Here is a 12,435-nt window from a genome sequence, read left to right as displayed (position 1 = left end):
GATCTCCATTCTCCATAATGGAGAGTCAGGATCTATTTTGTTTTATGCTATTTTACCTTAAAGAGGGTATTTAGGCCCTACCTAATACTGATGATCATGTGCTAAGAACAATTAAGTAGGGTTGGTTCGATGACTATGAGGATGATGATCGTATGACTTGTTATTAATAACGAGTAGAAGTTGTATGATGATGATTAGCAGGACTTGTTATTATGATGATGCATGATGCGAGCATGAAGAGTTATTATATATCTGTGGATGAAATGAACATGGATTGGATTGAAGTGAAGGTAACATGCATGTGGTGCATGTCGAAATTAGTACAATCCAAACTTGATCAAGTTAGGATTAGAATTACTTTTGACATGCACCACATGTTGCCTCACTTCAATCTAAGTCATGTTTAGGCATAGCAGTAGCAGTAGCACGGAGATAAGAGAGGACACATCTCTCTATTAGCTACCTATACGAACCTAAATTAACCCCCAAAACCCCTAAACCACCTCCTTTAAAAAAACCTGCCGCTGAAATGCTGACGCGTGTAAGCTTATTGGTCCCGGTTGGTGCCACAACGGCCACGTGGAGGCCCATCTGTCCCGGTTCGTATAAGAACCGGTACTAAAGGCCTAGGCCATTATTAACGACCCATTAGTCCTGGTTCCCCAACTGAGACAGATGAGCCTTTTCCTACTAGTGCTCCTTTGTGTTGTGTTTGTAATATGTGTGGAGGCTTTTCTTTGGACTAGCTCGGGTGTGGTGTTTGTTTTACAATTGTTATAATCGAAGAAAAAAAAGAATGAGAGTTAATAAAGCTTCAGTCTAAAAATATCCTGATTTATCACACGTGCCAAAAATTTGAAACTTGAGTCTAAATTCTTTCGCAACTGCCTTCGAATAACCGAATTATCTCCGGCTATTTTTAGTCCATGCATACCGATACTGATTATTATTCATTGGCAAGAACTGGACTCTCGCTTCAGTGAATCTCGGCTGCTAGATCCTTGGAACTAATACTAGTGACTGAATTAATGAGATATATAAAGGTTGGGCGCTAGCTAGCTACCTGCCGAAAGTTCATATTGAGCGCACCCTTACAGAAGACGATCGAGTACAACTGAACTAGCTAGTATTATTTTACGCTAATCTTCAACACATTGTTCGCTCGATCCGCGCGCATGCATCACGATGACAGAAATGGCGAATGCCTGCTCGATGATCAGAAGTCTAGGCGATCCGTCTCCCAGTCCAGCCCGGACGCGACCATTTCGTAGTAAGGGACGTACTCCTGGGGATTAATATATATAATACACAAGTATTAGATCGCATCAGATATATTCCAAGACACTCAAATTGGTTGTACTCCGTAGATTGTTTCTGAATTACTGCATGCAGTTAACTTTCAATTGCAGGCACACGCACGCGCACCTCGAGTTTCTCCATGAGTTGGTGGGCGGTGGGGGCGGAGACGATGATGCGGCGGGCGGCGGGGCTGATGAATCCTTCCTCCACGGCCTGGTCGATGAAGGTCAGCAGCGAGTCGTAGTACCCCTCCACATTCAGCAGACCCACCTGAACCCTCCACGATGCTAAATTTAGCTTCGGTTCTCATGCATGCATGCATGCATGTTGAGTCTCAATCACGCTTGGCGTACGTACGTACCGGCTTGTGATGGATCCCTAGCTGCGCCCAGGTGATCACCTCCAGCAGCTCCTCCAGCGTCCCGTACCCACCTTAATTGATCAACCACAAAACACATGAGATTTATTAAGCTGCATCCGCCGACTAGTACTACTAACAAACAGAGGCGGCATGTCAGAGAAGCATTTAGCATTGTGCAGAGCCCATGAATATGGACATGGGGGCCAAATCTGACCTGGCCGACAGACTGAGCGGGTGCAATGCAATGCGACAATCAATCAACGAGGCAATGATGCGAGCGTACGTACCGGGCAGGGCTATGAAGGCGTCGGAGAGGCTGGCCATCTGGGCCTTGCGCTGGTGCATGTCGCCCACCGGCCTCACCTCCCCCACCATCTCCCCGACGATCTGCCACAAAGACGAACAAGGACCATCACATCCATTACATGCACTCGCAGAAATCACTCGCTCTGAGAAATGCAGATGCACGCACAGCTTAATTGTGCGTATGGTACGATAATGGCGCGTCATTGCGCATGCATGTCGGCACGCAACAAGACGAGCTGGACTGCTCGCCGTTGCCGGCCGGGCGGGGGAAGGAAGTCCACGACGTTACTACTCCTCCTCTTCTCGATCTGCGTGGGCGTGGGCACGATGTTCTGACGGACATCTACTGCGCACACCCACCGCTGCACGGCGTGCAAGTTGCACTGCAGCCTGCAGGTGTTATTAACGGTAAGGGGCACGCTAGTAGCTGCCACCCCATGTTATAAGACCGGCACGTCCAAGCAGAGCAGCGCTGTGTGCGCGGCGCACATGATAAGCTAGTGAATGTGCTCAGCTGGACAGTCAGTGAGTGAGTCCAGCCTGCCCGGATCAGCTGCTGACAGCGAGTGATCGGCACGCCTGTCTGTACGGGGCTAAGCACGACACGCAGAGAAACCCCAGTTTAAGAACGTTCGTCCGATCGAGGAGCATGTCTCGGCCTTGATATGTTGATTCCAATCCAAGGGAAGCATGCATGTCTGTCTGCTCGTGTTGGCCGGGGAACGGAATCATCGCGCAATCGCACGCAAAGCTGCGGCTGCTCCCCCCGTTGTTTATGCTCACGCCCGCCCGGCTTGGATCTGCGGGTGCTCCGTACGTGGGGTCTGGTGATTCTGTGGATTGTTTTTTCAGTTTTATATGGGAGACAACGTCTACTCCTTCCGTCCCATGAAAAGTGTATATCCAACTTCAAAATTTGTCCATAAAAGAATGTATTTCTATCTTCTCAATGAACTTTAAAATAGAAAAAATACTTCTCCCTCATCACACGGTAATCAAGACCAATAGCAATCTACACATGATCTTTTTACTTTTTACATGCACTTAGCTCATTGAAGGTTAGGTAATTAAAGAGAAGAGAGATGATGACCTGTACTTTTTAATGCATTTTTTATTTAACTCCATAATTTGTCCTAAAATTTCTAGATGTACATTTTTCACCGGACGGAGGAAGTAGCTCTATGGTTCCGGTGGGCTATGTGTTCCCTTGGATTAGGAGGATGGAACACTCCTGAGAAATAGACTAATTATTAGTTAGTCCTAGGCTAGCCAGGAGCTACAAGTGGGCATTCCAAGATCCAGTGAGGTGCTAGTGTCATGAACTCATGATCGAGGCTCGCAATGGATGGGCATGCCATGCTTCTTTCTATACCAATGAAATACTCTACTGTATTAAGTTCAGTAGGACTGTAGGAGACAAGTAGTGCAGTGCATACCTCGGGGGTCATCAGAGTCTTGGGAATGACCCTGCACGCGCATAGTGGAACAAGTCACCAAGATGACACAAGATTATACTAATGAACTAGAGTAATACAGTATTATACAGTAAGTAGCAACTTGTTACCCGATGACGTGCCTGCCGCCGTGGTAGACGGCCTGCGAGACGAGCCCCATCAGCCCGATGCTGCCGCCGCCGTACACCAGGTCGATGCCCCCGCCCACCTGCATCCGACGTTTGGTCAGCTAGCTCCTAGCTACAGTACGTACCAGCACCACCGTACGTACGTAAGTACATTTGAGATCTGACCGGCAGCACGTACGCAAGCCGGTCCGACAGTACGTACAACGTACGTGATCGAGAGTGAAGTCTTGTACAGTAATACAGTAGTAGTAGACAAGACTTGTCGTACGTAACGAGTGAATGCCGTGGGGATACTGGTGGACTTGTACTACGTACGTAATACTGTAACTGTACTGCCTAGTGATGCATGCGCCGATCCTACAGGAGGAGAACTGAAGCTGACGATCCAATGCTTTAATTTGCGGGTGCCATCAGACCGGACCTGACACGTAATTAATTGGCTACTGCTCCTTCAACTTGGGTAGTGGGTATCTATCTATATCTGCAGCTATACCAATATAAAAAGAGTTAAAGAGGCAGACTCAAGTAATCTCGGTTATCAAATTATGTCAATCCAACGACCTAGATTGCTCCAATGGTGAGCTCTCAACATGTTGAGTGTGCAATTGATAGAATATCAAATATCAACATCTATATTAATCTCATAATTAACACGTAAATGATATCCGACCTAATATCTTTTTTTGTGGGGTATATCTGACCTAATATCAACGTGCAATTGATTTTCTCTCTAATATTAATGTGCATTGTACGTGCTCATTTACTAGTTATATTAATTTACCAGTCGACATGAGGAGCCAGAGAAGCTGGGAGAGGGTGATTAGAAAAGCTCTACCCTACCACGCTGCATGCCAGCGCTGTATTGACTATTGAGAGCTGCTGGCAAGCAAGATCATCTATCCTCATGTACGTAGATTAGATGTAGTTTGACACAGTATCTATCTGAAAAGAACACGTAGTCTGAATGCCATTTCTTCCTAATAGATCGGCCTTTTGGGACAGTTGGTTGATAGGAATATCCAGCACGTGATTAATCGGTGCAAGTTAAGGGAGATTAATTAATGTCAACGAGCAGCGAGGAGACAAGACCGTCCATGCATGTGCAGCAGGTGCGCATGCATGTAAGTACAAGTTTCTCTTAATCATGCATCAAGGTGTACTCCATTCTGAATCTCATCAAGGGTCAGACCAACAGACAGACTAACCGCTTAATCATTCAGCAATTAGTGCGCTAAAAGTCTCCCCGCTTGCTTTAGGCCTTGATGAGCTGAACAAGCCAGGAAAACGTCCTCACAGCCCCCTTGGCCAGCAAACAAGAGCTTAACTGTGATGCTCAAAGAGGAGAGGAGATCAGATGCATGAGGAGTACGTACGAGCTGGTTGGCGAGGTCGATGGCGGCGTCGTGGTAGCTGCTCTTGTTGCCCTGGCTGCTGCCGCAGAAGACGCACATCCTCTTGAACCTGCTCGCCTGCTGCCTCATCCTTCTCCTTGGCCTCTCCTTCCCTCTTTCTCTGCTCTCTGGTGTGTGCTGTGCTGTTTTGCCTGGTGTGTGCACAGCGGCTCGCAATTCCTCTCAGTGCGCCACCTATCCCTTATATAAAGGAGGTGCGGGCCGGAGAGAGAGAGAGAGAGAGAGAGAGAGAGAGAGAGAGAGACTCATGAAACGACTGTGAAGAGTGTTGGGTATTGGTATTGGTAATGGTAATGGTAATGGTATCGGGCTGTCTTTTGCAAGATAAAGGTCAAAAAGAAAATCTTGGCGAGAAGAAAAGTCTGTTTTACATTTGAACCATTTGTAGTCAGCTTGACTTGAATGGTAAACTTCGTAAAATCGTTTAAAGTGTGCTCGCATTTGCAGACTCAAAATACGCTTTGCTGTTTTGAAGTCTATGAACTATATGCAAAAATAATAATTAGATGAACATGGATGCAAAATTTCAGAAACAGCAATAACTATTTATGTCGTCCGCGAAATCGAATGTCGTATTGGTTGATGATATATATTGTCATTGCTTTATATAATTCACCACACCCTCCAAACCTCATGGCGGTTATTGCCGGTTGTTTTAAGTATTGGTCGTTTGGTGGTCTAAGTATCTCGATGCACTTTTTATTATATTTGGGATGCTTTGTACTTGTGATGAACTTTTGCAATAGAACTAGATGCCTTTTCTCGCAAAAACGAAAGTTCAAAATAATAATAAGATGTCATGAATAAAGGGAAAGTTAGTGATCGATAATTTGCAAAGAATAAAACTGATAACTTACCTTCAATACAAAAAGACAAGAAAGGCATACTTATATATTTTTCATTTTTGCACATGACAAAAGGACTCTTAGTTTTTTCATGATTTTTTTAATTTTGTATATGAGTTATTATTATTTTTAATTCCTAGCAATCTTTTTTGAGGGAAAACTCATAACACTCTTTACATCTATGTTCTATTCTGAGTAATCCATTGGGAGCGACCAGTTCACTGCACCACTCCTTATCCATCGTCCATCACTTGTCCCCCATCTAACGACTATGTCTTAGTTGTTGAATTATAGATGAGCCTTGGCACCATAAATGAAATAATTCCTGAAATATCTCGAAGGCCCATGCGGGGTGTAATGATATGATGGGAAATTTTGTACCACCCCGGGAGTGGAGAAGAGTTGAGACCTTTTTATAAGAGATCTCTCCCACATGTTATTGGAGCTTCTGAGAAGGACAGATTTCCGCGCGCTTCTATGCCGCGGCCCACCTCGCTCTGTGCTTGTTGAATGCGAGCTGAACCAAGCTTAGACATATATATGTCCATTCATCCCCTATTTAACTGCTTCACATATTAGTCATACTTGATGTTTTCAACGATTCATAGATCATAGATGTTATAGTTCTATATGTTTAGTACGTGATGTTTCATATAATTTGCAGTTTTATGTTTAGTATGTGCTCACATGTTTAGATATAATTATAAAATTGATATTGTTTCTGCTATCATCATGATTTATTTATGGATAAATAGTCCTTAGTTAAGTGTTTTTTTCCTAACCACCAAGGGCCGGTTCTTTTACTGGTTTATAGAATAAGCTGGAATAGGCTGCCCCTACCCAGCTTATTCTTGAAGCCCAACAAAAATTATTTTTTTAGAAGTCTACTAATTAAGATTTGACTAGTGGATTTCTACAAAAACATTTTTGCTTGGATTTCTGGGATAAACTGGGTACGGAACATGTTATTCTAGAAGCAAAAAAATAACATCAAAAGAACTGGCCCAAGTATTGGATGCTGAAGCTAGGCAGTCTAGCAACCCCACGACACGCATATCAATTATTGGCAGTAAGACTACTCATAGTGGGGAGTATCATATACTAATGGGGAGTATGATACTATCTTCATAGTGCATATTATCATAGAATATACATACATGGTCTGAAATATATTTAAACCTTGACCTACACAAAAATTCTAATTATATTGTCGAGTAAATACCATAATTTTTTGCATGGTTAAAGAGGCAGGGCAAACATGTTAAAAGGGCAGAAAAAACATGACCTCAAGCAGACTTGTTCTTGTCCTTTTCCAACGGGGGCAGGTAGATGCTATTACATCAACACAAGAGATAGGTACTATAACCAAATGATAGCTGCATTGAAAGAGAAGATGTGAGGGGTAAAGAGCAAACAGCCCTATAATCTACGTCGTACTTTTTCGTCGGCCTTTCGCCTGTCAGTTTGATGCATGTTTTGTCCCTTCGTCTAATTAAGCCTATATGCAACCATACGATTTATGTTTTTGCGAGGGATAAAAGATGTAGTCAGTGAACTTTTAGCAAGTTTTGCAAGAACTGATAGGATAACCGTGGCTGGGCTCCGGCCTTCAGAGATTTCTGTAAGGGCGAGTGTAAGGTTGCTGCTTGAGTAATACGTACAAGTTTATACCCGAAAAAAAAACATCTGAAATAGTGGCATTTCTTAACTTAATTTAAACCGAAACAAGGGGCAAAATACTCAAAATTTCTCATGCGCCTAACAGCAAAGTAGGTACAGTGCCCCCCCCCCCCCCCCCCCAAAAAAAATGTGTAGGCGAAGAGAATTTTTGGACCTTCGGTACATATGAACCAATTTTGTGGAAGTTAAAAAGTTGTGCATTTCATGAAAGTTTGTAAAAACTATTTATGTAGGTCTCGAGTAGATCCTTGTGTTGTCAATTTAGCTTTTTTTTAAACACAATACAGATGTATAAGCTCATACACACATATGCTCATCCCTATGAATACACGTATAAACATCCTGCCTCTAGGAGCACCTCTGAGAGAAGGAGTAAGAGAAAAAACAGAGTTAGCTACATACTGATGTGCAGAAGACCACAGTACGAATTGCATAACTTATTATCCGTAAATTTTCTTTGCAAAAAAAAGTCGCAAATGGCAATCTTGTTTAGCAAAAAAAAGTTTATAATGGTAAGTGTCTACTTGATTTAATGACATGACCCATCTTTCGAGTCCCAGTTAAGTGGAGTAAAGTGCTTTGCCGCGAGCTAGTACATTGTATCCATCCGTCTATCTATCTATCTATCCATCTATCTATCTATCCAAGTAACCGGTGGATCGATAGTGCGAACCAGCGGGCAGACCAATCGATGGGCATGCAGTCCAGGTGTGCATGCATGTTTGATTGTTCTCCTATCCTACGGGAACCGCATCAACACACGACACGAGCCAAAGCCTGACGCGACAGAGATCCATGATACTGCCTCATCCATCCTGCTGCTTCCTCAGCTCCTAGCTACTAGGAGTAGTTCGTACCCACACACCAACCAACCAACGACAACGAACCATGCATATCCGTGCATGGCGGTGCAACTAAGCAACACGAGTTACCACGTACGTACCCATCCACCCCGTCCGGTGCCAATTGTTTTCAGCAGTAGAACTTCGGGGAATGCACGGTTTTGTTCTTTGTGCCTACCCCAAGCGATCAAGTGCATGCATGCACGTGGTTGTTTTCAGCAATACTAATTAAATTGTTCTTCATCCATGGCACGTGCAGAAAAGCCGGCTAATGACGTTCGTTTTCCCTGTTGGTTTCTTCCACACGTGGTATGGAGTCCAACCACAATGGCATTTCTCTTCCGGCGACCGGCGGTGCTATGCTAGGCCAACGCATGCAGCGGCGGCGCGTGGATCCCGGCCGGGCGGACGTACTACGTGCAGGTGCAGTGCATGTCGATCGAGCCTTTCCTCTTCTGCTCCCACTCGCGCCCTGGAGCTGGATGGATGGGTGCTAGTGCTCGGCCAGGGACTGCCACTGCCGCCCTCGACCGTCCGTGTCCGTCCATCATTTCAGGTAAGCTTTCCGTCCAGCGACTTGTCAGCCCTATCCGGTTGGTTTCACTTTCACCTGAGGAGTAGGGACGGGGCAAGCGGCCGCTCGAGTGGCGCGTGAGTGCGAGCGGAGGCGATCGAAGCGGATAAGAAGCAGAGGAGACGTGGAAATGGAAGAGGAAGGTGGGTGAGTGCGTGCGTGCGGGCGTGCACAGGGAGGCCAACCAACCGCTCGAGTGGCCCGTGCAGGAGATCGATCGGCCGAGGACGCGGAGATAGCGCCGGCCGGCCGGCAGGGGTGGGACGTAAAGCGCGGTGGCCAGCCCGCCGCTGCCGGCATGCCGGCCGCGGCATGATCGTTCGTCGCCGCACGGAAGCTCGATCGAGCAGGGAGCCAGAGAGGCAGTATGATGACGGACTGCTCGTCCGATTCACCGCCCACCGTACGTGCGGCCTTTGCGGCGGATCCGGGCATGGCTATCTCACCGGCCGGTGCTACCATGCATGCTGCATGGAGTGCTATCTGCCTAGCTAGGCTTTGGGCAGTGGCCGGCACCCGCATGATGAGGCGCTGAAAGGCCGATCCATCCATGGAGCTACCGTGCGCGCGTGCACACACAATTTAGTTGGCCGCTTCCGTCCGTGCTCGGAATGTGCCCGTCGATCCGATTGAACGGGGCTATCTTTCTAGCTGAGCTAGAAAGTGCATGCAGCGACTGTCTAATCTATACCTACCTTGAGGGACGCCTCTTCTGTCGTGCAAAAAGAAAAATGGTTAACTTACTTGCGCGATAGGCACGTCCGGTAGCCGCATTGGGGCAATAGGTGTGCAGACGACGAGTAGGGCCGGTGTCGTGTCTACCACCCGTTGGGGGCCGAGAGTGCGTTCTAGCTCTGCTCTCTGTCAAGCAATTCAGATCATCGGCCGATCATTAGTTTAGCAACGACAACGAGATTAACTGTTTCTTTCCCTTGGCCAAATTAAGCCGTTGCGATCTCCAAATGGCACCGACGATCGCAGAATTTGTGTGGTGGGACGTGGGCGCACTTTATCCACCCTACACTTAGAAACCGATAAGTCAGACCGCACAACTTGGAGATAATTACACCTACGGTCTTCGTACTCTTCGGCATGTAACACAACGGTCCTGGGACTCACGGAATGCTCCACTACGGTCCTCAAATACGAGAATACGCTCCAATACGGTCCTGGCTACATCTCACTCTACGCCTCGCGCACAGCCAGGTGCCACGTCAGTGTACTACAGTAAATGTGTGGGCTCCCATGTCAGCATAGGAGAGAGAAAAAAGGAAAAATAAAAGGAATGCTACGCCGAGGATCGAACCCGAGACCTCTGCGTAAGAGAGGGAAAAAATAACAGGGCCGGCCCAGTAGCGTATCTCTTCTTCTTTTTTCTCGAATCTTCAAGCGATTTTCCTGTCCATTTCCTACCGGTTTTCTTTTTTTCCCAGGTTTATGTTTATTTTCCCCATATAAAAATACAATAATTATAAATATACAATTATTGTGTATTTTAAATCTTTATTCTATTTTCATTATTTGTGTGCCTTGAAGACATAAACATTAGCTTTTTCTAAAATTTATATGGATTTAAATAAAATAAATTATAAGAAAATTTATGTATCTTCATTCATGACCACAAACACGCATTATTTTGTATCCTCATTGTATTAAAATACATAATAATTTTAAAAATTAACAAAGTATATTTTGAATAATGTTCAGCATGGTTTTAGAACATGGGTGCCCAATGACCGGTTTTCTTTTTATCTTTTCCAGTTAAAAAAAGAAATGTAAGAAAAATTTACAATAATTACTAATACACAATTATTGTGTATTTTAATATTCATTGTGTTTTAATTATTGAGTAACTTGAAGAGGTAAACATGATTATTATTTTTTGAAAATTTACTTTAATATAAAAACCGATAGTTGGGCATATAATTGGGCAAATATATAAACATTTTGTGACACCACGCGAATATAATTCAAAAATAATTACTAATATATGCCCAAAATAATTACAAAATGTTTATATTTTTGCCCTATTATATGCCCAATGACCGGTTTTCTTTTTATCTTTTCTAGTTAAAAAAAGAAATGTAAGAAAAACTTACAATAATTACTAATACACAATTATTGTGTATTTTAATATTCATTGTGTTTTAATTATTGAGTAACTTGAAGAGGTAAACATGATTATTATTTTTTTGAAAATTTACTTTAATATAAAAACCGCTAGTTGGGCATATAATTGGGCAAAAATATAAACATTTTGTGACACCACGCGAATATAATTCAAAAATACACGTTGCCAATTTTCTAAATATTTGTGTATTTTAAATATACAATGAAGATACACAATAATTGCGCTTGTCTGTGGTCCTGAATGAAGATACATACATTTTTCTGACATTTTTTTTAAATCCACATAAATTTTGGAAAAAGTTCATGTTTACGTCTTCAAGGTACAAATTAATGAAAATAGAATAAATATTTAAAATACACAATAACTGTATTATTTTATATGGAAAAAATGAAATTTAAAAATAGAAAGAAAAAATAAACACGGTATGCTACTAGGCCGGACCAATTATATGAAAATAAATTAAAGATTTAAAATACACAGAAATTGTATATTAATAATGATTATATTTTTTATATGGGAAAATTAAACATAAACCTGGGTAAAAATAAAAAGGAAACCGGTAGGCAACGTACAGGAAAATCGCTTGAAGATTCGAGAAAAAAGTAGAAGAAATACGCTACGCTACTGGGCCGGGCCAGTATGTGCGCAGGCGAAAGCTAGCGATATATGGAACTGCTCTATATAGCTTCCTAGCTGACACGTAAAGACGACGGACAGGTTTGCCTTGTTGCCAGCTCGTCTGTTCGCTTTTGTGGAGGTCTCAGGTTCGATCCTCCGCCTACCATTTTATTTTTCCTTGTTTTTCTCTCTCCTATGCTGACATGGAGGCCCCACACATCAACTGTACACTGACGTGGCACCTGGTTGGGCGCGAGACGTAACCAGGACCGTATAGGAGTGTATCCTCGTATTTGAGGACAGGACCGTAGTGGTGCGTTCCGCGAGTTCAGGGACCGTTGTATTACATGCCGGAGAGTATGAGGACCGTAGGTGTAATTATCTCGCATAACTTGAGTCTTGGGTGCATATGACTGACTGCATTTTTCCTGCAAACCCCCTAAACTTTTGGGTAACTTTTCTAAAAAAAGGCGATCAAAAGGTGCTCAATGAAATGGCGAGCGGTACACACCACAAATATTGAACTCTGGTGAGGATTTCGCCCACATCCAGCAAAGATGCACGAAGCAGTTGCTACAGCGCGGCAGCGGACGAGCTGGTGCATGAAACTGCAAATTGGAGAACATCACATACATGTGTGGCAGCACAGTACCGCAGGATGGTTCGAGACCACAACAACAATGACAGAGCAACCAATCAACGACCCTCCTTGGGGAGCCCCTGCAAAGGTCTTTTTTGGTGGGCAGGAGCGCGCCACATGTAGCGTGCTAGGCGCTCCTTTTGGG

General features: G+C 44.1%; 1 protein-coding gene across 1 annotated transcript; it reads right to left on the bottom strand.

Annotated features, from left to right (window-relative positions):
* Window positions 1-931: 931 nt before the first annotated feature.
* Window positions 932-5,132, bottom strand: LOC125554290 (putative cytokinin riboside 5'-monophosphate phosphoribohydrolase LOGL3). The gene is made up of 7 exons (XM_048717866.2): window positions 4,922-5,132; window positions 3,531-3,628; window positions 3,403-3,433; window positions 1,948-2,047; window positions 1,661-1,731; window positions 1,426-1,569; window positions 932-1,285 (listed from the first exon to the last, which is right to left on the bottom strand). Exons 1-7 carry the CDS (start codon window positions 5,027-5,029, stop codon window positions 1,217-1,219), a joined length of 621 nt encoding a protein of 206 aa, XP_048573823.1. The 5' UTR covers window positions 5,030-5,132; the 3' UTR covers window positions 932-1,216.
* Between the last annotated feature and the right edge of the window lie 7,303 nt (window positions 5,133-12,435).

The sequence above is a fragment of the Triticum urartu genome, chromosome 4A, assembly GCF_056163025.1.
Source record: "Triticum urartu cultivar PI428250 chromosome 4A, HENAU_Tu73, whole genome shotgun sequence".
NCBI classification, from domain to species: Eukaryota; Viridiplantae; Streptophyta; class Magnoliopsida; order Poales; family Poaceae; genus Triticum; species Triticum urartu.
The sequence above is the reverse complement of the archived record's forward strand: the minus strand, read 5'-3'. Positions and strand labels throughout refer to the sequence as shown.